The sequence below is a fragment of the Momordica charantia genome (genome assembly GCF_013281855.1).
Source record: "Momordica charantia cultivar OHB3-1 chromosome 9 unlocalized genomic scaffold, Mcharantia_2.0 BLBB01000009.1, whole genome shotgun sequence".
In the NCBI taxonomy this organism is placed as follows: Eukaryota; Viridiplantae; Streptophyta; class Magnoliopsida; order Cucurbitales; family Cucurbitaceae; genus Momordica; species Momordica charantia.
In genome coordinates this window covers 5484659-5509076 of record NW_028275167.1, presented here as the reverse complement: position 1 = coordinate 5509076, position 24418 = coordinate 5484659, and the positions used below count along the sequence as shown (strand labels likewise).

The 24418-nt window shown below is 34.8% G+C and overlaps 5 protein-coding genes and 1 non-coding gene across 14 annotated transcripts; 2 read left to right on the top strand and 4 right to left on the bottom strand.

Annotated features, from left to right (window-relative positions):
* Positions 1-480: 480 nt before the first annotated feature.
* SR34 (RNA-binding (RRM/RBD/RNP motifs) family protein) lies at positions 481-4726 on the bottom strand. 5 transcript variants are annotated; one of them, XM_022292506.2, is made up of 14 exons: positions 4603-4726; positions 4340-4432; positions 3846-3911; positions 3685-3759; positions 3466-3574; positions 3331-3377; positions 3190-3247; positions 3050-3099; positions 2880-2936; positions 2664-2791; positions 2485-2586; positions 1190-1223; positions 931-1043; positions 481-790 (listed from the first exon to the last, which is right to left on the bottom strand). In XM_022292506.2, exons 2-14 carry the CDS (start codon positions 4424-4426, stop codon positions 787-789), a joined length of 930 nt encoding a protein of 309 aa, XP_022148198.1. In that variant the 5' UTR covers positions 4427-4432; positions 4603-4726; the 3' UTR covers positions 481-786. The 5 variants fall into 5 exon arrangements, with proteins under 5 accessions (XP_022148198.1, XP_022148207.1, XP_087973468.1 ...); XM_022292515.2 differs by having other exon boundaries at positions 3050-3090; XM_088117342.1 differs by lacking the exon at positions 4603-4726 and adding an exon at positions 4523-4543.
* Positions 4727-8723: 3997 nt separating this feature from the next.
* On the top strand, positions 8724-9768 carry LOC111015462 (pectinesterase inhibitor 6). The gene has a single exon (XM_022290495.2). It carries the CDS (start codon positions 8886-8888, stop codon positions 9465-9467), a length of 582 nt encoding a protein of 193 aa, XP_022146187.1. The 5' UTR covers positions 8724-8885; the 3' UTR covers positions 9468-9768.
* A 651-nt stretch (positions 9769-10419) lies between these two features.
* LOC148208871 (U2 spliceosomal RNA) lies at positions 10420-10616 on the bottom strand. The gene has a single exon (XR_015787523.1). It is a non-coding gene; the product is annotated as a U2 spliceosomal RNA (small nuclear RNA).
* Positions 10617-13067: 2451 nt separating this feature from the next.
* ATOEP16-4 (Mitochondrial import inner membrane translocase subunit Tim17/Tim22/Tim23 family protein) lies at positions 13068-15410 on the bottom strand. 5 transcript variants are annotated; one of them, XM_088116846.1, is made up of 8 exons: positions 15250-15407; positions 15112-15163; positions 14984-15015; positions 14845-14878; positions 14656-14723; positions 13673-13717; positions 13409-13573; positions 13068-13305 (listed from the first exon to the last, which is right to left on the bottom strand). In XM_088116846.1, exons 1-7 carry the CDS (start codon positions 15319-15321, stop codon positions 13439-13441), a joined length of 438 nt encoding a protein of 145 aa, XP_087972972.1. In that variant the 5' UTR covers positions 15322-15407; the 3' UTR covers positions 13068-13305; positions 13409-13438. The 5 variants fall into 5 exon arrangements, 4 of the variants coding, with proteins under 4 accessions (XP_087972972.1, XP_087972973.1, XP_022143748.1 ...); XR_015787006.1 differs by lacking the exons at positions 13673-13717; positions 14656-14723 and adding an exon at positions 13891-14010 and having other exon boundaries at positions 15250-15410; XM_088116847.1 differs by lacking the exons at positions 13673-13717; positions 14656-14723 and adding an exon at positions 13891-14010 and having other exon boundaries at positions 13409-13548.
* Positions 15411-16491: 1081 nt separating this feature from the next.
* On the top strand, positions 16492-17918 carry LOC111022271 (Ribosomal L22e protein family). The gene is made up of 2 exons (XM_022299443.2): positions 16492-16829; positions 17585-17918. Exons 1-2 carry the CDS (start codon positions 16594-16596, stop codon positions 17727-17729), a joined length of 381 nt encoding a protein of 126 aa, XP_022155135.1. The 5' UTR covers positions 16492-16593; the 3' UTR covers positions 17730-17918.
* Positions 17919-19284: 1366 nt separating this feature from the next.
* On the bottom strand, positions 19285-22960 carry PHR2 (photolyase/blue-light receptor 2). The gene is made up of 4 exons (XM_022295946.2): positions 21841-22960; positions 20666-20895; positions 20488-20556; positions 19285-19723 (listed from the first exon to the last, which is right to left on the bottom strand). The coding sequence occupies exons 1-4, from the start codon at positions 22810-22812 to the stop codon at positions 19639-19641; spliced, it is 1356 nt and encodes a 451-aa protein (XP_022151638.1). The 5' UTR covers positions 22813-22960; the 3' UTR covers positions 19285-19638.
* Positions 22961-24418: the final 1458 nt, after the last annotated feature.

The following is a 24418-nucleotide window of genomic DNA, read 5'->3' as shown; positions in this document are numbered from 1 at the left end:
TTTGATTTCTCATTCATACGAAATAATCTTGCCATAAAACATAATTCTCAATTAAATAACATAACGTAAATCTTTTTCCTTTTTACACGCGACCAACGTAGGGCTCGAACTCAAGACCTTGAGGGAGACAGTACCTCAAGGCCGGCAACAAGAGGATGAGTATTAAGTTAACTTTGAAATTCAATACAGCATGTAGTTTCTAAAATAACCCAAATGAAATTCCAAAACTCGAGAACAGACCAAATGCAAAATTAACCAGGGCCGAAGATTGTAATAGGAAAATTCATACTTCCTCAGACAGAATTTCAACACTAATATATCATTTTTACTATTGAATGCACATAAATTGCAAATCACACTAAAATGTAACACTTTAAAATTTGTACAAAATGGGGGGAAAGAAAACGAAAAGTTATTTCCAGCGCAATTGAAAAAAATTGTCAATAGAGAATTAGAAAAATAAATATCAAAAACCAAACATTAAAAGCAATTTTAGTGTTTTACTTTTTAAACTATGGAATGAACTATTATGTTCAAAAATGTGTCACAAATTTTTAAGCAGCATCATCCTGAAACTAAGAATTTCAAATTAGGGAACATTTTAAGCAATCTCACCTCAACATCCTACAAGAGAATAGAACACACATGAAGAATCCAAACAAAACATAGCTAATATATATATGGTCTAATTCAAGTCTGTTACGAATAGGTTCGTTGATTAATACTCTGATTCAAGCCCCACTCCATGGCTCCAGAAATCAACAGATCTGCCAACTGCCTCCATCTTCATCTGTTCAAGCAGAATCAGCATCAGCACAAGAAATTGCATCACAAATGTTTCGTGGAAATTATTGTTGTTTGCAAAACGTATGCGCAATGAAGAACGTTTACAAAGCCCCAGAAATTGAAACGAAGTTACAAAAGCTGTACCCGGAAGGACTTTTGCTCTTGCTCTTGCTCCTGCTCCTACTTCTGCTCTTGCTTCGGCTAGGGCTTTTGCTAGCATCGCGTCTTTTGGGACTTTTACTAGTACGTTTGCCACGCTGCAATGCAAAACATAATCAACTATGTAGCATTTGGATACCATAAAACTACAAAATTAGCTCAACTCCACTAAAACCACGTAGCATTTGGATCAATCTCATACCACGTGTCGAGCAATGACTGGTTTAAAACAGGAACTACTTACATTAGGCAGTGGAGATCTTGATCTTGATCGAGATCTGCAAAAGGTCCAGAAACAACTCAATTTAAAATCCACATCTCTTTTACCAATTTTGATCCAAGAGCCTGACGCCTCATCAACATCATACAAGTAAGATAAGAAAAATTGTAATTTTAGTAGTTCAACTGTGAAGATTATTGTGCAAATTTAAAATTTAAGACTCCAACAGTGATGAACCTAAAATCAGAAGTACTTTAATCTACAGGAAACTGTATATTATAGACACCAGTGGACGGGATAGGAGCATTCTTCCCTACTGTGCCTCAAAAAAGTCCACAACGGATCCAGATAGTGCGTCCTATTAGCTTGCAAATCTTGCAGCAGAAAATGTAAATGAAAGTGATGATGACTTCCAAGTCCAAATAGCACTTAGTTCAAGATATCCAGCTCTATTTTTGCAATCCATGATCTCCTTTGATCCCAATCTAGCACCCATGGACATTGCATTGCTAAAAGCATTAGAACAGAGGTACCAGAAGGTTTTCAAAGCTGCCCATCTAAAAAACAGCATACCTTCTCAACCAAAAGCATTGAAGGCAATTGAATCATATCCCATCAAGATCCTAATATCCAATCCCCAGTATGCCGCATATTTCCATATCTAAAAAACAAACAAGTAATTTTCACACACAAAAAGGAAAATGAATGAAAGAAATCGATTCATTTTGTAGGTATCCCAGTTGTTGAACGAAAACATTCATTAATGATAAAGGGGAAGGCCAAGACAAGTTACAAAAAAGAAAGCAGAATCAGATGTGAAACAGTAATAACTGAATTGAGTCAAATGGAATAAAGTTTACCCAACATTCCAATAGAGGGTCCCACACATTGCCCAAACTAATTTGAAGCCTGTCCAGTATTCATGTCCACCATTCCCAGAATGCATCCAAGACTTTGGAAGAAAAGGGTGGGTTTCACATTCAAGAGAATTGTACAAGCCACAATACCACATGCAAACACATTGCATCCGGTAATGTAATTTCAAATCCATTGCTAAATTTAAAACCCCTTGCTGACCCGTGCTTGAGCAATACAAAGAATTAGTTCACTTTCAGTACTTTTATGCTGTTTATTTCACCCAATCTAACATTCTGTCCAATGAAAGACGGGTGCAACAAACAGACCCTGCTAGAGTGACAACAAACTCGAATCATATAAATATATAGATAAACAATGAGCAGACAGCAGTTAGATAAAAATAAAATAAACTAAGGATCACGAGAATGAATGACAATAATTTACAAAATGAGAACACATACCCTGAAAGAGATGATGACTTTGACCGGGAGCGAGCAGGGGAAGCAGACCTCGATCGGGATTTAACAGGTGACCGCTGGGAAGATTTGGCTTTTGGAGACTTGCTGCTCAAAAGTTAATAAAGGATTTAATACAATTAAAAAAAATGGAAGACTAATTTAATATTAAAAAATAAACCAACCTCCTACTGCGGCTCTTGCTCCTACTACGGCCTCTACTACGACTGCGACTATAACTCCTCCCTCTAGAGTGTGACCGCCCACGACTAGGGCTCCTGGAGAGATCCCTCTTTGAATCATATTCTCTCACCTATCAAAAGCAAAATTAAAATAGATGAGAAACAAGACATTCATAAAGAAAAATAGTTTACAGAACAAGAAGGTATTATAGTTCATACACGAACATATGACCGAGAAAATGCATTTCGGAACTCAGAATCATCAAGTTTTTTAATCTGCAATGACAAATAAACAAATAGCAAAGCAAATCAGCAAACCAAAACTTAAGCTCCCAGACTCATTAAGTTAACATTTCAAACGTCATAGATCAGAAATGAAAACAACTTACTGCATATTTCATGTCATCATAGTTAGTGTAGTCCACGATCCCTGTAGTTCCTACAACACAAACAAATAAATAGTTCCTATTTAGTTATCAGCACCACATTATTAAGAATTTGAAGCCAGCACCATCAGAATGTATCTTACCACTACCATCACGAAACACTTGGGAGAAACAAACATCCCCAGCTCGCCGCATGTGATCCTTCAATATTAAATAACATGATGGACATGTTAATCAGAAAAACTAGGGCACATACATTTCATGTCAAATGGAATGAAACTTACCTTTAAATCTTGCCATGAGGCGGAAGAAGGTAATCCTGTGACTAATACTGCATGAACAAAAAATATATATATTATCACAACCTATGTTTAAAATGTCAAAACATTGTATGGTGTGTCCAAGAAATGGGTAGATACCACGATAATCAGAGCGCCTAGATACTCCACGCCCACCACGGCTTCCTCCATGACTACTATAACGATCACTAGATGAAGAATGACCACGACCACCATGAGCAAGTTCCACCTACAAACACACACAGAAACAAATGCTGCATAAATTATAACTGTAAAGCAGTGAAGTACAAAAACAACCAAGTTATGAAAAAATATAAATAGACTAGGTTAGTAACTCACACGTAACCTGTGCCCATCAAAATCATAGCCATCACGACCACGAATAGCATCTTGAGCATCTTCTGCATCTTCGAACTACATTCACGCAATCCATATTGAGTAGATAAGTAACAAGTATTAAAAAGGAAGAGAATATGGCATTTCATGTGCAATAAGCTCACCTCAACAAATGCATAACCAGGAGGTCTTGGTGGAACCTTGAGATCAATGTGAGCTATGCGTCCATACTGCAATAAAATTGCCGAATGAGAATATATTGAAATTAGGTAGTTTCAACAAATAAAACTCCAAGTCCAAAATTATTTTAATCTTATCCCAGATCACCTTGAACAACTAAAGAAAGAAAAACCACAAAATGTGCGTCAATAATTTAGAAGTGATTGTTACTCCTGTATTTGTAAGCTCATCACACACCCTTCCACACATTCTCAGAATCAAAACTTTCATCATTCTACGCTTGCACTGCCTCTTACATGAGTATCACTTCACAATATCCATTCCACTGAAGAAATAAAATCCAACAAACAAACCATCCAACGAAAAAAGACAGACTATTGCATTATTTACGCGCTCCCCGTAATAAAGGGCTAAAATACTCTAAACAACTTCACTCACCAAAATCCCATCACGCGCATGCAAAATTACGAAGAATTACCTTGTAAAATAAATCCTCCACTTCTTTTTCACGAATATCACCCGGGAGATTTCCCACATAGACCGTTCTGCTGGCACGGCTACTCATTTTCCCCTAAACGAATTAAACGTAGAAACAAAAAACATTATCGATTGCATCCAACATGAAACGAAGAGAGATAAATCAGGAACCATAAATCTAAACCTCGATTAAGATTAAACTCGAAGAGCATTCTGTATTGAAATTAACGAATTAATCAAATTCGGCGTTTGATGGAAGATTACCTCGAATTCGATCTGGCAAGGACGAAACGCAGAGGCGAAAGGAGTTAGGGTTTAGAAATCGAAGGTTAGGTAGCAGTCGTAAATATATGGTACGGTTATGATAATCTGTATCGCGTTGCACAGTAATGTGCTGGATGTTAATTTATATCGATTCTTTTAAAAACATTAAAAAATAAAAATAAAGGTTAAATCTTTTTTTAGTACAAATTTTTTTATCCTAAACTTTAAAATAAAATATTTTGGTCTTTCAACTTTCATATATTATATTTTACTCCTAAGTTGTATTTGAATTATTTACTTTGATTTTGTCGTTATTTAGATTAATCATTTAACGATAATACAAATTTGGATACTTAACATTTAATATACTAAGTGTGACTCAAACATTTATCAAATCCTTATTTATTGCAAATTCTTAAAAGTAAAAATAATAACAAATAAAAGAAGATATATTTTGTAAAAAGTTTATTATAGTTGAGTGATAGACCCATAACTTTATGTTAGGACGACTTAAATTTGTGTAGAGATAATTTTGGAACGCGTCTATATATACTAGTTTATATGTTTTGATATTAAATTGGATAAATTATAAGTTTGTTCCTTTCAAATTTTAAAATGTGTCTTTAAATTTTTAATTATATATTTATTAGAACTCTTTTTTTTTAGGCTTGAACTTTAAACATAGTCTAATAAATTATAGATATATTAAAAAAATAAATTTAAACACTTATTAGATTGAAAATTAGAAGTTCGAACATCTATTATACATTTTTAAAATTTGGGAACCTATTAGACACAGTTCTAAAATTGTATGGACCAAACCGATGATTTGACAAGTTTCTTATCACTAAATTTAGAAATTACTGTTGAATAACAAGTTTATTGAACTTGAATATCATAGACAACCAAATTATTTGTTGTTTAAATATATATATTTAGTAATAATAACCTACATTATAACCTTTAATAGTTAAAATTTATGCGCGTAAATCATTAATATACATATAACATATACCAGTTTAAATTTGTTTTTAACCATGCTTTCATTTTCAAGTTCAGTAACTATTGGCCTGCATCAAACTATCGACCTACAAAATGGTAATATTTGTCTTGTTCCACTAACCTATGCTCGAGTTGTCAATATGAACTTAGCTCAAAGGTAATTGACACATGTATCTGATCAAGAAGTCATGAGTTTGAATCTCGACACTCCTACTTATTGTACTACAAAAAAATATATATATATATGCTCAAGTTGATTTTTACCTTTTACCATAATTAATACAAGTTAATTTCAACAGAGCTGAGTAGTTAGTAGTTAAGACATCTCTACTTCTATTAAAGTTTCGTAAATTAGATTACGATCATAATGTGATATTCTTAATATATATAAATATTATTTTACACGACAAACGACTTGTTGAATATTTAATCAACTAAAAAGAATAAAATGACTATTCTTTTAATACAAGTGGTGGTGGAAATTCGAATTCACTAATTTTTTGTCGGAGACAAGTATATTAACCCGCTTGTTAATTTCAAGGTTGGCAAAATAACATTAAAATAAAGTATTAAAGAGTAGTTATTTTTTTGATAAATCTATTTTATACTAATCTTTCGTTGGAGTGAATTAAGCAAGTTACTTGAATATACATTTGAAAAAATAAAAATTTCATTAAAGAAAAGTTTATTTATAATTTTCTTGAAAATTAATATTTTTCAGGCTACACTAACGTGGTCCATAATCTTTTAGATAATTTTCAATTTGGTCATTAATATATATTTTGAAAAATTATCCCTGATGAATTAAAAAACCTCAATTATGTCAATTTGTAAAATTTTATTAAAAAAAATTAACGTGTCATTAAATTATTTTTTATTAATGTAATTGTACATGTGGACATGGCAATATAGACATATCATTTGGAAGAAACGGATTCGATAAGTGGATTGTGATTCACAAATGGCATATACATCAAAATTTTATTAACAAAATTCGTATGGAATGGACTCGTTGATAATTGTTAATACATTAGGGGTAATTTGAGGATTTTAAAAGAATAAAAACTAAATTGAGAAATAAGTGTAATGGGTAGCCTGCCACGTAGCCCGACTGGAAACATGTGTACAAGTCTCGAATAGGATAGGTCAAGGTAGGGAGGCTAGGCGAGCTTTGACCTTGACTGGACAAGCGCAAGTCCAACTCACACCGACTTAAGTAGCAAATGCCACTAGCATAAATTCCACTAACAATTAGGCACCAATTGTCAAAATGACGAGTCAACACTTCCCAAAGTTTTCCTATAAAATGCAGGAACCACTCCTTGCAAAGGCAGACAATCCTTATTAAACTCGGGTTGATACTAGCTCGGACTAAGTACTCACTTAAACCTCGGAATATATGTGGTCAAGCACCACACCGATGCAAGGTTATATTTGCAGTCACCAATTTGACTAGGCGTACACCTCGACTCTGAGGTCACTCATCATCTCGTTCATCATTAACATTTGGGGTCGTGTATGAGAATGACATTCAACAAGTGCTCTACTCCTAAAATCAATCACTAAGAAAAAAACTCCTCTAAAGGTTTCAACAGTGACGCCCAACATCACACCAACGCGCATGGTGTTGAAGTACTCTAATTAGGTATGGAAAACTTTAAAAACATTACACAAAATTTTTATCTAAACTTGTAATTGTTAAAGATCCCACTTTGAAAATAGAAGTAACCTTACAATAGTTTATAATAGACATAGATTACTATGCTAATTGGTTTTGAGACGGAACGATACGGTATCAGAGTCCAAAAGTTCGAAACCTATCGATAGTAATTCTAAAAAGAGTATAATCTTAATTTATTGCTACAAAATAAAAGACAAAAAGGAATTTTGTCATCTTTTATTAAAGCCTCTATCGTAATAACTATCCTAAAAAAAATAATAATACAACACGTAGAGGTAAGGGCTCAAACTTACGACATTTTGATTGGATGAGTGTCTTAACCGATTTAGCTATACTTGTTCGTGATAGAAATCCCACTAGAAATGATACATGGTTCACCCACCCTCAACCAAGCTACCTCTCACAACTTTGCAAATTCTACTGTAAGGATGAAATTACTTGAATTTAAAAGGCCCACGCACTATCTTTATCTTAATAGCAAGTTTTAAATGTCCAAGTAAATGGATATTTATAGAAAAATTATAAAATTAAAATTTTCATTAAAAATATTTAAAAACAAGCATCTAACTTATTTGTATTAATATTATATCCACATTAATCATATTTTATTGATATTATTTTATATTTTATTGATTTTTTTACGATACTATGAAAATGTCAATTTACTCATAATGTCTATCATCATTGTTATAGTAATGTTGATAGAAATGTAATAGTAATGCCCTACTTAACAATGCTTATGCAACATGTTTCGACTATACTATTCTAGTGTCTTAGCTCACCCCTCGACACCACATCACCCATGCCATGTGCCTTCAAGTGCCTCTTCGCTCCGGTTCCAATCGACCTTCTCTTGGACTTGAACCAAACCTATGTAATGATTAGGCTCTAAAATTTCAATCAATGAAGCTAATTTATTGCTAGCACCTCCATATATCTGAATATGTACTATGATTGGAAAAAAATTTACCGACCTTGAAAAGTTTCATACTACTACCACCTATTTTTCGTCACAACCATTAAAAGTAATACAAAACTTAGGCATGTAGTAGTTCAATATTACTGTGTTACCAAAATAAATCTCCCCACTTTTTTATTTTTAGGGGGCGATTTCAATGCAGGGTCGGATGGTCATAAACAGGAAGTCGGTGATTTTCTTCAAATCCTACAAGGTTTTCTTCCGGCAGTCCAATCCAACTCACGTACACAAATCTCATGATCCACAAGTCAAAGATGCATTGTAAATTCAGGTAAAAAGATATCAAATTTTCCTAGATTTCCTTTATCCCAAAACTCATGAGAACTCACCTGCCATTCACATGTTCTTCACCTTCTTAACTTATTTCAGCTCACCACTACCTCTTTAATTCACTCACCATCCCCACGCCTAATGCATAGCAAACACCTGCAAAAAGCAATTTCAATTGAACTTTCCAAGTCACCCCCCCATACCCTTTTTCCCATTATATAATCCACCCCCATAAACTCATTAATTTCCACCTCCTCTGCAAAATCACAACAATACGATGATTTAGCTTCCATTTCAACATACCTTTTCCGCTTTTCCACCCCTCAGCTTCTCTGAGGCATTTCGTCGAACATGTTGCCTGCGCGCGATTTGGGAATGGCAATTGCCGCCGTTTTCGCAGTCGTCTCTGTTCTTCCTGCTTCCGCCAAGGAGAACTACGTCCGAGAAGCCTGCAGCGTAACCCGGCACCCAGATCTCTGCATCCAGTCGCTGTCGCCGTTTTCGAGCACCGCCAAACGAAGCCCGACGAAATGGGCAAGAGCGGGCGTGGCCGTGACGATAACAGAGGCGAAATCCGTGGCGCGATTCTTGGGGAGACTGAAGAGGAGCGGGCGCATGAGGGGTAGAGACAGAGTTGCGGTTTCGGACTGTGTGGAGGTCTTCGAAGCCGCCATTGATGAGCTCCACCGATCGCTTGGGGTTCTTCGGAGACTGAGCAGAAGGGATTTCGAGGCCCAAATTGGGGATCTAACGACGTGGGTGAGCGCGGCGCTGACGGATGAAGATACCTGCATTGATGGATTTGAAGGGGAAAGAGGAAAACAAGTGAATTTGATACGGAATCGAGTGGTGAAGGCTGGTTATATTACCAGTAACGCACTCGCTTTGGTTAACAAACTCGCAGCCTCTGGTTTCGAAACTCCCCCCAAATGACAGCCAACTTGGGAATTTTCTCTATAAATAACGTGATGGAGATTGCCTATATATATATATATATATATATATATTATATTATATTACATGGTATGTTTACAATTTTTTCCCTTTTTTTTCTGGCTCCCGAGGGTTGAACTTGAATATTCAACCCCCAAACCTCTTTATGTTATGGTATGTTTTATTCTGCCACTTCTTGATAATTTTGTTTTTATCCTTTTTTTTTATTTTTAATTGTATTTTACATAATCTTACATATTCTAAAAAGTTTGTAATAAATTATTGAACCTTTTTAAATTTGTATGTCCAATTACGACTAAATTTACTGTGGTCTTTTAATAGTACTATTTTATATAGTTATTGTGCCAATGAAGTTAGTCACCTATATCAAACTTATTAATAACTTTTCAAAGTACAAGTATCATAAATAGCCTTTAAAAACTTTTATAAAAAAATAGCCTTTAAAAAAAGTACTCTAAATAGATATTAATTTAAATTGGTCAACTTATATTACTCTTTTAACAATTTAAAAGGGTAGAAATTTTTTTTGAATGCATCATGATAGCTTCTTCAAGTTGAGGACCCGTTGTTTGTAAAGAAAATAACTGAAAATCATAGAATTTTGATTTTAAAATAAATTATTTATTTAACCTCTTATTGTAATTTTGAAATTGCTAAATTATATTAGCAATTTTATTATTATAGTAATTTTGAAATTAATAAATTATATTAGCAATTTGATTACTTTACTTTCATTTACGGCAAAATCTAATTACGTAATAAAGAATTTTAAATCCACCGAGTTAAATTCTCAAAATCCTCAGAATCAGTTCTTCCACCAAAGGAACAAAGCACAACACCTCACATCTCAATCAAATATATTGTTTTATTAATTTAACTTCCATAATAAAATGGCAAATACAAAATGAGAATATTTGGGCTTTAAAAATTGGAAGGGTGCGCCAAGGCCCAAGCAGTAGTGCAACGCAAGGGCGACGCGCGAGGGCCCAGGCAGCAAGCTACCGTGGTGGGCCCTCCCCCTAGAAAAATAAATTTAATATCATGTGGGCCGATGGCCCACGTATCAGATATTAAACTGATAAGAACAGATACTACACTTGATCTTAGCCAAAAGGCCGAGAAAGGTATGATTTAGAACGGAGACAAGCGCCCCTTTTATAGTCGCCATCTCGCTCCTCCTTCTGCCGCCTAGTCGATGTGGGACAAATGGATGTTTCATAAACCCGCATTTTTTCACCTCACAAATATTAAACCCTTTCCATAACATTCTAAACATATATAATTATTATATATTTTTATATTATATCTCAAGTCTTTTACCGAAAAAAAGAAAAAAACAACCATTTATCAAATTTTTTTATGCAACACAAAATTCAAACTCTTGGCTACAGATACGTGCCAATTACGATAACTAAGATTGTGTTGACTGTTTCTCAATTCTTTTATTAGGACGTCAATAGTGAAATAACATAGTATATATTGATAATCTCGAAGACGTCAAGAATTTGAACTTGAGATCTCTAAAGTCGATATGACTAAGAGACTTTAAGCTCTTGTCAACTGGACTGTCCTTATAAGTTAATAGTAAAAAATGTTTTTACTTAATTGAAATCAAACATTACACTGTGTATTTATAAAAATGTTTGGGAGTGATTTTGGTATGGCTATAATCAATTTTACTCATGCCATAATCACATTCATTTTAAAATAGAAGGTTTGGTAAAGATGCCTAACTTTAAAGATCAATCACTTGAGAGGTGATTTTTCAAGTGACTTTTTACCAAATTAACATAAAATTAGTTTTAAAAATGATTATTATTTTAATTTTCAAAATTGTCTTCCTATTCACCTTAAATTTTGAGATTTTTTTTCTAAAACTTTTGTCACTCTATAACCTTGTTTATCTTTAGTTTTGTTTATTCCCTCTAAATTTTTTTCTAAAACTATTTTTGTAATCACTCTCTCAGTTTTTAGTTCTCGTCTCTTTTATGAATTTATTTATCCTTCTATAATCTTTTGTTTCTTACCCTCTAAAATTTCACTCTAAGATTTTTCGTTTTTCTCCCACTTATCTCTCTCTCAAATTTGTGTCGAATTCTCTTTAAATTAACGTTAAAATATTTCATTAAAAAAACGTTAAAATAATTATATAAAAACTACTCACAAAATCAATTATCATTAAATTTCTTTCGTTACAATTAATAATTATAAAATCATTCCCCAAGGGCCTCTTAGTATATATATAATATGTATTTTTCTAAAAGTGCTTCACTTTTGATTATTTCTTTTATAAATAATCTCAACTACCTTGGAACCAATATTTATCAATTAGTGGTAAGTCAAAAATATATATATATATATATATATATGGAAATGACAATTATATAATGTGGGTGAAATTTTGAACTTCGACTCGTAGGAGAGATTGTTAGTAACTCTACGAGTTGAGTTAATATGAGATCGACCACCCTTATGCTTATTTTGTGAAAATTCCTAACTCCATCCATATGTAGCCTCCATAATTTGATAATCAGCATTTTGGTAATACATAATAGATATTTTCAAAATATAACCCCCACCACATTGTGAAACTTGTTTGAAATAGAAAAGTCAATATCAAGCGCTTAAACTAAATAGCTTTTTAAATAACCATCTCTTAATTTTTTATTAAAAGGTATTTAAAGCAATTCAAATTTTTTGAAAATGTTGTTTATTCATTACCAAATATTGTGGATTTTGTAAAAGAACACTTTCAGTAATCTAAAATCACTTAGTGAATTATGGGTATAAAAAGTAGTTTTGTTTTTAAAAAACATTTTTTTTAAGTCATCCAAAACATAATAACACAAGCGTGCACGTGCACGAGCACGACTACTACAAGAGGAGGAACACTCGTCCTCCTCTTCGATTGTACGAACGAGTTTATATATGTAAAATCAACTACAAAATTGAGATACAGTATTCAACCATTTGAAAACAAAAGTTAATACTTCCGAAAATTTATTCGCGATGCAAATGTTCTAATATAACAAGATCATAGTCTCCAAACTCAAGATAGACTGTCCAAATAGCAAATGTTCTAATATAACAAGATCATGGTCTCCAAACTCAAGATAGACTGTCCAAATATCAAGAGCCAAGATAATAAGATCACAGTCTTCTAACTTGAGCTCAGCAGTCCAAATCTTAAAGAATTTATACCTCTTTATAAATTTGAGTATAACCCAATTAGTTAAGACATATATTATCTACAAAAAGTTAGAGCTTTCAAATCCTCCCTCACACATGTCGTTGAACTCAACCCCCTTCCCCCCTCGAGACTCTTGATTTTTCTCGGTAATTCTTCACCAAAATCAATGATACTTCAGAAAAAGCACAATCAAAACCCAGAGCTAAACTCAAAACTTTTTTTTTTAACCCGGAGTCGGAGCTTTTTGCTCCCCTGTACTTTGGGGCAGGCACAAGGCTTATTGAAATTACTAGAACTGGTTTCCAGGAATTTAAGATCCAAGTAAACACGAGTTAATCGAGACAGAATGATAGACGTCCCAGTAGGAACTAGCAAGTAAACTCGAGAAAGAAAGAGAATCTCAGTTACTTTATAATGTTTCATCATCTGATATGGAAAACTGAAATGTGTATTGTAATATAGATCAGGACAGTGGAAATTACTTTAATATCATTTCCGGCTTATCTTACCAGAATTTACCTCCAATATCAAGATTGAATCAAAATAGTGAGAATCTGATCCCTCCTCCAACACACCAACATGCAAACAACTTCCTTGAATAACGAGAGGAAACTTGCTGAACTTATCCTGGATAGAAAGATATGTACTTGTGGTAAAAAATTTAATCATTAGATAAAAAAAATCGCATAACAGTATGCAGTATGGTTACAAGTATTAGGATGTTGAATACCTCCCGGTTCCGGTTCCTACAAGAGGTATTCTAAAGCGATCTTGAATATTCAGCAGCGGCACTGAAGGCAGAAACAAGGGCAGCCATCCCAAATACCTGTGACCAGCTTCTAGTCCTCGTGGCAATTGCTGCTCCTGCCACTGCACCCGCAATCAAACCATTCAACTGCCAAATGAAAAAAAAGAGATGTAGAGATTTACTTTCTAAAGTTGTAATTTGACATGGTCCCTGAATAGTTAGTGCCATAATAGATCGAGCAATCACATGGTATTCGTTACGAGGAAATATGAAGGTACTGAATGCAAACACCTGCAACGGGATATTGTGAAAGTGGATCATATACAATTGCATAGGATTTAAATCAAGTTCTTAAATGTGCATTTAATTGACCTTGAAATTCTTTTGACCAAAATAAAGAGAAGTAACTACAAATCTATTAAGACACTTCTAACACGATAAATTCTACATGAAAGAATTAGTACCATCAACATTTCTGGAGGCCTCCATATTTTCACTCACTATTTTTCTTTTCCCCAGTAGAAGTACCAAGAAGGTCAAAGCTGAGGTAGCCAGCTCAAGCCACACAATCTTCATCCAAAAATCTAAAAATAAATATATTACGGAAGGAAGTTGGCAAAACGAGGCTCATACCATAAACCTAATAAAGCCAGATATTTTTATAAAGGTTTTTTTAATTGTTAATTGGTATCTTGTAAGTCCTGAGACACACAAAGCAAACACATATAGGCCCAAATATTTCCTCTAAAATTTATCCTTTAATGATATATATATAAGAACCAATGACTGGGACATTTGTCACCTATACTCAAGGGCACCCACGCTTGGTGCCCTAAAACCTGAACACGAGAGATATCAAAGGTTTTTGGTATTAAGCTAACTAAAGGTTTGAACTTGGGACCTCTAAGTCAGTGCAACTAAAAGACCTCGAACCCTTGCCAACAGAGCTCCCTCTTAGGAGCCTATTCTAATGGTAGTGGTTTTAGATTGGTCTGACTCAAGTTTAATGATTCTACAAAACCGTTTATAATCATCTATCACCAAAATTTCATCTTTTCTTGAGTTATCATTCACTCAAAGAGAGTGTAGGAATACTGGGTTACTCATCTAATGCACAAAGTATCAAGGGAGGTCAACAATCTGGGAATAAAACTAGGCAATATTTACAGTTGATCACATTCAATAAAAGGAGAAAGGTGAAAAATAATCATTTTGCGAGTCTGACTAACCCAATCATTCTTCCTTCTATATCTTTGAATCCCACAGTGAGTCAGAGTAAAAGTTCCAGCAACAAGTCCTAAAACTCAAAATCTTTAGCTACTTTTCCGCTCATAACAAAACTAAGCAAACAAATCAACCACAAACACAGCTTAACAATCTAGAGAGAGGCCAGAAAGATTAAGACATTTATCCATTACCACATTGAAAGCCGTATTTTCCAACGGACTTTGCCTGCAAAATAGACCAGAAAACGCAATGACGGATCAGGCAAACGCCAGATGCTACAATCTCAATCAAATAATAAGAAATCAAAGCAAAGTAGCAACTATTTGGTACCACGAAAGCAGCATGGCCGACGCCCCTAAGCCCTGTAAGCGAGAAAACGAGTTAATTGAAGAGGGAATAATTGCAATAAAAGAATCAGAAGATAAGATTATGTTTGGCGAATTTGAACCTGAGATTACCATTTTTGCGAGAATTGTACGGACCCATACACAAGCCCCAGAGTGCGCCGGCCTGAAGATGAACAGGAAAAAAGGCGATTCAGAGGGAGAAATTATTGGAAACGAATTAGAATTTTGAGAAGTTGTAGTGAAGGTTACCGTGCCGACGCGAATGGTGGATTCGACGGCGAGGGAAGAACATGGAACGACGCCGTTGAGTTCGTCTTCCATCTTTCATTTCTCGATTTCCTTCCGGAATCATATGCAGAGTGCGCCGCAAAAACGACGTCGTTTACTTTTTCTTAAAGTAGCCCCTTCTTATCAAAATTATATGATTCCTTTATTTTTTTTCGTTTGACAAGAGTATTTATGAAAATTTTCGTACGTAATACACTTGTTATTATTATTTTTTTAGTTTAAATAATATTTTGGTTCAGATGTGGAACCGAGCTCAATGATAATTGGTATATATCTCTAATTAAGAAGTTGTAAGTTTGATTCCTCATTTCCACTGTTGTACAAAAATATATATATGGTTTATATGAGAGATTAATTTTCATCATTTGTCTGAATAAGTTTTAAAATTCTATAGAGAAATATTTTCTTGATTGCCAACTTCACATTCACTAGTGAGTAGTAACCATTCATCCTATCATTGGTCTGGTTCGATTCGACTAAAGGAACAAGAATCCAAGTTCAGTCTAATCTTAAGTCCTTATGGATCTCAAGTATTGTTTGGATAATTCAACTACTAAAACCTAGGCTAATGACTTAATTTATGAGTTAAATTCAATAGGTTAAAGTCGAATCGGGTTTATACTTGTCATTTGGATCAGACTTTGTGTCTCTACTTGATTTTGTTTTTACCATTTTTATTCATTTTTCAAGAATGATTATGAATAAATTTTGTGATATATATATTTGATTACATTGAGTCAACTCATGACCCAGCCAAATTTGAAAAAGAGATATTCATATCCGATCAAATTCATGGAAGGATTTAATTGTGTTGGACCAATCAAACATTAAATTTGAGCCGTTTGGATTGGTCCTAGATTGGAATTAGGCCGACATTTGAGTTTTAGGCTCGATGACGAGGTTGGGTAACAATCGTGAAGAGTAAAATTTATTAACTTAACCATGATAAAGTTGTCGATTTAAACACATCAATGATATATCTCCGACTAAAAAGTCGCAAGTACAAACCCAACCTCCACATTGTTGCATTAAAAAAAAAATTTGGGTAAAAGTGAATTTTTCCCAGTAACTAGCCTCGTTTTCTGTATGGGTTTGGGTAAATGGGTAAAAGAGTGGTCAGATCCCAAAATGAGGCTAATTTTACAAAATTGAATTAAAATGGGCCATTTTTGTTGTTTAAGAAGAAAAAAAGCACCATCTTCTTCGTGCCTTAAAATACCACTCAAAACCCTAACTCCAGCGCCGTTGTTCGATATCTCTCTCTGCAGAAGTTTAGGTCAAGAAATTGCTGCCCGAGAAGCGAAAATGAGCCGTGGAGCAGCAGCATCCGGTGGCCCAAAGGGGAAGAAGAAGGGCGTGACCTTCGTTATTGATTGTGCGAAGCCTGTGGAGGACAAGATCATGGACATCGCCTCATTGGAGAAGTTTCTTCTCGAGAGGATCAAGGTTGGCGGCAAAGCTGGGGCACTCGGTGACTCGGTTACCGTCACTCGGGACAAGAACAAGATCACGGTCAACTCCGATAGCAACTTCTCCAAGAGGTATTTTGTTGTTTTTATGGTTGTTAATTCGTGCGCTATTCTGAATTGTGATTATGAATCTGTTTCTCGGCGAGTTCTGTTCGTGCATTCATTGATTTGTTTGGGAATAAGCTTTGGGTTGCTCTGCTACCCGCCACGGTATTACTGAGAATACAAACGCTGTGTGCGTTTATAATCGTAGTTTTATTGCATATTTTACTGGATTGTGAGATTGATGAACATCAAAGGGCTATATTGCAGGAATTGGTCTTGATACTTCAGCCATGATTTAGTGTAAACGGGAAAGTGACTGACTTCTTCAAGAAGTACTCGTTATCTCATATAATAATTTTTCAGCTTCGTGCTATAGATTCTGAATTTGTAATTTTGTGTATTCTGGGTCATTTTTATTTGCTCATTTGTAAAGTTCTTACAGTTGTAGTCTTTTGGTATAATTTTTCTTCTTGTACCGTCGGGTGGATTAACTCTAGGCCTTTATTTCTGGACAACCCAATAAAAGAGGGACTTGTCGAAGATTTTACTTGTCTGCCTATGCATTTTCTAATTAGCCACCTCTTCTAGTTGTGACACGCAAATAGCAAGTCTCCTTTTTTGCCCCCTTCCCTTTTATGGGTGAACTTAGAACTTTACTGCATGCATAATTTTTGCAAAGAACAAGGTTGATTGTTACACTTGAATACTGGTTATTCTCTTGGGAAAATAGGCTTCTAATCCCTGAATAAACTTTGCTGATTGTTACCTCTTTTGAATCCCAGGTATCTTAAATACTTGACTAAGAAGTACTTGAAGAAACACAATGTCAGAGATTGGCTTCGGGTAATTGCTTCGAACAAAGATCGCAATGTCTATGAATTGAGATACTTTAACATTGCTGAGAACGAGGGCGAGGAAGAGGATTGAGGTTGAAGCATCGTTTCAGTAGGATTAGTTGTAGTGGCGGGCGTTCTCATATTAAGGTTGTTGAAATTATATTTCCATACCTTGTCTTGAAGCTTTCATATAGATCTGTAAGGATTATTTGAGTTATGAGATGATGGAACTCTTGTTTCTTTCTGAAGTTTCAATATCTATAGATTTTGTTCACTTATAGCTCCCTTGTGTTGGTTGGTTTGAAGATGTTTTTTCTTGCTCGGAGTATACTGTTCTTGTCTTGCAAAAATGATGTATGTGTACTTGGTTCATTAAAATTTGGCATATTATTCTAAGTAAGTTTTCAAGGTTTGTTTGGTAATGTTCCATTGTTTTTTCCTACTTTTCAACAATCGTAACATTTGATAATTATTTATGTTTCTTGTTTTTTATTTTTTAGAAACATTTTTAAAATTATATAAAAAATTTAGAAACAACATGGAGGAGTTTCTTGTTTTTAATTTGTCCAATATAAATAATAATTTTGTTTTATCATAATTCATGAGTGATATAGACATGAACTTTAATTTTCTTTATTAAAAAGAGAGAGAAAAAAAATGTGCACGTCATCCTAAATAGATCCTAAACTGACGTGACAGAGAGTGTCAATTTCTTATGTTTTATTTTCATACAAAATGTACCATCAAGGCTAATAATCTAATTATTAGGGTTGTGTTTAATGAATTTTTGAATTTTAAAGAATTTAATAAGCCTTTAAACATTCAATTTTATGGTAGATTTTTAAAATTTAAATTTTGTGAATTTAACAAAATGTATAATAGGTTAAGTACCAGTTGTTAAGCCTAGTAGATATTTCTAAAATTGAGAGACCTGTAAACGAGTAATTTAACTCTATAATTTTAGTGAATATAATATCATAAAGTACATTCGAAATAAAGAATTTTGGTTAAAAACCAGTTTTCTGTTAATTTTTTTTTAGCAGCAATTTAATTTTTAAATTTTAGTTTGTGTCAATTTAACTCCTGTACTTCTAAATTTATTTAGTTTTCCAAATGATCGTTGACCTCACTCTTCCACCATTCTATTAAGTCGGATCGATGCTCACTCTTGAAAAAGTGGATTTTGCGAGAAAGGTTGATCAAATGCTGCCATGGTTGTCAGAGAGGTTGATGATGGTTATGGTTATTCCACTACTAGCACTTCTCCTTCCAACAGCGGTAATTTTGGTGTCCTTCCCACCGTGGTAATTTTGATGTTTAGTATATAATAGCTTAGTCATTGTAGTATTAAATTTGTAAATATCCTATTATAACATTGTTTAAATTTAACAAAGTTATCAATAAAATGATAGAGATCAATGTGTGTATAAACTACAAAACTTAAATAAATTGTTACATAATAAAATAGATATTTAATTTTAATAAAAAAATCGTTACAACTTAAAATTCCAAAACTAAATTGGTACTTCAACGAAAGCATTAAGACTCGAAGTATTTTTTAACCTAGAATTTTTCGTTCCTGATCAGCTTCATTCTCATTCTCATTTAGTAAACAGAGCCCTGGTTAAACGGAAAAGCACAAAAAATTGACATGAACAGCCCCTCCCAACTACAGGATCAACCATTTGAATATCACAGAAATCAACCTACAATTTCATACCAGAACTGAGTTTGTGTTTATGAACAGAAATCAAAGAAAGTAGCAGCAATCTCCAGCTCTATTTTTCTCTCTTTGGGGGGGGGGGGGGGGGGCAAAATTTAGGATGTTCGACCAGTTTATTGGTAGAGCTAGACGAGATCGTATCTGCAAAGGAGATGAGGGTTGAGGCAGCAGTGCAGTTGGCATCGAAAAATAGCGTTTACAAAGGCGCAGTGTATGGTAAATCGAAAGATCAAGAAACAACTACAACACGAGGATATGCCTGGCTCTTCAACTCCCGCTAAGCAAGGGCGGCGCCCGTGCAAGCCGTGGCCGGAGAAGGATTAGGCTGTTTTGTTGTTGAATTGTACCTCTTGGTAATGAACCTGCAATAGACCAATAATTGAGTGTTGTTAATATAGTGTTCTAAGAATAAGGGTGTTTAGACTTTACCAATTACACACAGGGATTTCTTAGTACAGAACTGGTGAATCTCATTGATTCTTAGAGACCAATAACTTCTTTTGTCAATCAGTTTCGGAAATCCATGCTTTTCAATGCAGAAATTTACAAACATCAAGGTGAAACCAAGGGAATTGAAGATGATAAACAACATACTTATCTCATTAAGTTTTAGAAACCTACTCTAATAAAGAGTGCAAGCTGAAATTAAGAAAACCAATAAAACTTGTATGGGATTTGTGGATTGAAATAACTAACAGGATTTCTTGAGAGGACGTGTGGGCTTTTGCTCGGTTGTATGTTTTTAGGCTTCGCCGCTTTGGTATCCAAAGATTGAAATAAACCAATCTGACCTAATCAGGTCAACTCGATTAGTTTAAACCATCTCTGGCGGGCTGGTCGATTCTCTAAAGTATCGATTCAAATGTACAAATTAGCACGGGATCTTGGTTAGGAGATTCTTTTGTAACTACTGTTTAACGTTTATTTCTTAGGATTGGAAAGCTGTAATGCATTAGTGTTCCGGGGGGCCTTCTCGACTCCTGCCTTTGGTTGCTCTCTCCTCTTTTTGATCTATACGTTCTATTTCTTATAAAGAAAAAATAGTTAGTCCATTCAATTAGGATAGATTTTGACTCGAAAAAACAAGTTTCCAGAGCAAATTGAGTTGCATAGATTTTTACATTACCTGAAGAAATCCCTCCATAATAACTCAAACATCAACCAGTTTGTTCCAGTGCCATTGCCACCATTATTCCTGTTAGCAAAAAGGGTTCCAACACATAAGAAGATTCTCATAATTGAGAACTTTGGATCAGAAATGTTGCCAAGAAAAGAAGATGAAAAGGGTGGGCGTTGATATGCACCTGGAAACAGTTTTATTTAGCTCATCAAACACCGATCGAGGTGAAAGGCAGCCCATGGTTAGCCATGGAGAAATTTTGTTTGAAAAGGTAGCGCCATATATGCTACTGTGAGCACCGTTCTTCGTCGTCTTTGGCGGTTGGGCTCTGCACTCGGCTGCATATTTTTGAAGCCTATGAAGTGCTTCAGTCTCCCCTCCCATTTGAGAAGTATTGGGAGCTAGCCATCCTTCCTACATGATGAAGTTTACAATGTTGAGATATTTCAAGAACAGTAGAGAACATCTCAAGAAAACATAAGGATCAAAAGTATTCAATCTAGAACATCAGCTTGCAGCATGAAAATCCAAAACAACGTGCGGTCTAAATCTAAAAAGTCCATAATATGCAAAGGCATACCCAAGATTTTTGTTCGATGTAACCCGAAAAAATACCTATAAATTCTACAACTTCAAGAGCACAAATTCCACTTGATTCAAGCAGAAAATTTTAGGTTATCTGAAATCGAAAAGGTCTCCAACGATAGTTCCTCTTCGCCATGACGACAACGACAAGTCAACTATTGAGGTTGTTCTGAAGAACTTGTAGAAATCTAAAGCATTTTCTTGTAACTCATAGTCCAATTCCACTAGCAGGATTCAGAATTTTAAACCTACTTTCAAACAAGAAGCAATAGCCGAAATTTCTTGGTAGCATAGTCATCATGCAACCATATGCCAACCGAACCCGAGAAAGACAGTTACAATTTGGAACTTCTGAGTCAAAAACCAGAATTTCAATGAAATTATACCAGGTTCTTCCCATGCGATCAGAACATTACATCACAGAACTTTAAATACAAGTTAAAAAGCCATGAGCTTTTGGATTGAAATTAGCAACTATATCAACTTGTTCAACTTGTTCAATCATTGAGCATTAATTGATATTAACTTCTCCTATTAGAGAAATGGATCTTTAGCGTACTGCATGAGAAACAAGAGGATTTTAGTTTTAGTGCCTCCATTCAGTTCCTAGTTACTAAGTATTGGGCCTACTGTATTATTTCCTTATATCTTCATCAACTTCTTCCTTCGGCAACAACATTACCCAATTGAACACAACAGCAGAACAATCCTCCTCTTTCACCAAACAAGCAAAAACCAAAATGAAATTGCAGCAGCAATGAAGAACATGTGTACCTTCGACACTGCCGCAGGTTGGTTGAGACCCAAATCCGACAAAGTTGGAACATCTCCAGGCTTCACATCACCACGAGAAGGCAATCCCTTCATCTTGTCCAAAGCATCAATCGTCTTCCTCACGCTTAACCCTTGAACTTTCTCTCTAAAGGCGCCGTGACTCGACGGCATTTCCTCCATCTTGAACGGCAAATCGTCGATGTGGTACAAAGTGCTTCCCCAAAAGTACTTCACCTCCACATTCTCCTCCTTCATCGCGCTCTCAATCCTCTCCTCCGTCTTCATTTCGTCGTGCGAAACCTCGTAGTGGGCGTACACAGCATCCGCCCCAATTTCCTTCGCCAATTCAACCAGAACAGTCTCCGGCTTCCCAATTCGCACCACAAGATCAGAACCCCTCGCCTGGAGATTCTTCCGCAGGTCCGACACCGATTCAATTACAAATGCGGCACGGTAGGGCCCGGTTTTATCGAACCCAGACGACGATTTGCCATAATCTCTCGGATCGAAGCAGTAGACAGGCAACACAGACACGGAGTCGTTATTCGCGGAATTTAGGCATTCGTTATCGTGGATCCGTAGGTCGTTACGGAACCAGACGATGGTAGCTCGACGAATTCCGGCGCCATTTGAGGGCTCGGAGGGGCGGCGCGGGCCGATAGAGAGAGGGATTTGAAGCGGGTTCGCGGAAATGGTGGATTTCAGGGAGATTTTGGGGGGACACAGGGCTGAAGAGGAGATGGGTAAGCGAGCAAGAGAAGAAGCCTGAGTGGGAACTTTATCCCTGTTTGGGTGCCGAGAAAACAACTCAGAAAATCTGGACTGGGCGAGAAAGTTGGTGGGAATGGCGGTTAAGAGAGCTAAAGTGAGGGAAGCGACAGCGAGCGGCGGGGATTGAACCAGAACAGTCGGAATTTGGTCCTCCGACGAATTGGGTTCGGAATTATCGAGGATTTGAGAACAGGGATCCATGATTGAAGGTCGAAGAACTCGGAGGAAAGATTCAGATAGGGAAGAAGATAAGATTTTTGAGGGAATTTTCCCTCGCAGCGTATGAGCAAGTTTTGAGGGAGTTGGTGAGTGAAGACACACAGCGGAGAAAAGCGTCGTCTAAAAGAGTAGCTTTTGCGAATATTATAATTATTTATTTTATATGAATATTTAGTCTAAACCATACGGCTGCGCCTACCGTTGGTGAAGATGGGTTGTCCCATTAATATTTAGATTCCATAATTTTTTTATTTGATATTTGTGAATGTTCGGACTAGTTTAAGTACGCCTAAGTTAATCGGGATAATTATCTAATCCTACAATATTTGGTACAAAAGAATTAATTCCTAAAGTATGTGGCCATCGTGGAAATTCCATAATTTATTAATTGTTAGGTTGTCTATGGTTCAATTTTCAACTATAATAATTGTTTGAACTAAAAAAAAGTTGTGTTCCTTGGAAATTTTTTGCCATTAAAAAGCGTTTGAACGATCCTACTACATTTGGTTGACAAGATACCGTGTAGAATATTAAATCCTACGAATACATTGGTCCTCATTGACCACTTGAATCATCCCACGATGGTTTTATTTGATTGTTTTATATAATAAAAAAATTAATTAAGAGCATATGAGGATGTATTTATCTCATAAAAAAACAAACAAAAGTTTAATATCATATTTTAATTGAAGAAAGCAAATATTTCAAAGGCTTAAAGTGGAGTAAAATACTATTTACCTAATAAATTTAATTATAAAAAAAGGTCATTTTACTACATAAATTTATGTTAGGTTGGTGTTATCTAAATTAATTTTAGAAGATCTATAAATTGATGTAGATAGATAATAGACTAATATAATTTATATCTCGAGTAAATTGTTCTCTCTTTTCTCTAACATTTCTGATCTGACATACTTAGCCACCTCCATGCAGTGCAAAATACTTTTTTTTTTCAATAGTAAAAAATTAAAATGTATTATTAGGGTTCGGATACTATTTTAGTCGATAAAATTTCTATTTTGATTTATTTTGGTCCGTATAATTAAAACTTCAATTTTTGTCCCTGTACTTTTAATTGTTGATCATAGTCTCTGTACTTTCCAAGCGTTCGTTTTGGTCCATTCATATTCATATTCATTTCATTTCTTGATATCACAATTTTAATATGACACTTCACTCGTTAATTTTTTTGAAATGTAATCATAAATTTATATTAAAAGAATTTCTATTACATATAAAATTTTGTAAATTGTAGACGATAATAGTTATTTAGTATAGGGACCAAAACCAATATTTTGAAGGTATAAGAACTAAAATGAACAAAATCGAAAGTAAAAAAAACTCAAATAGACATTTTTAAAAAATCAAAATAAACCAAAGTCGAAAGTACATTCGTTTAAAAAAAAAAAATTCAAAAGTACATGAATCAAAATAGTATTTAAACCAATTGTTAAATAAAATGGACAGATATTTTTGTAAGTAAACATGTGGGGTGGAAGATCGAACTCAAAACCTCTTGATTGAAGATATATGTCGAACAAATAATAATATTAATCCGTCACATCAGGTCAATTGAGATACAAAACTA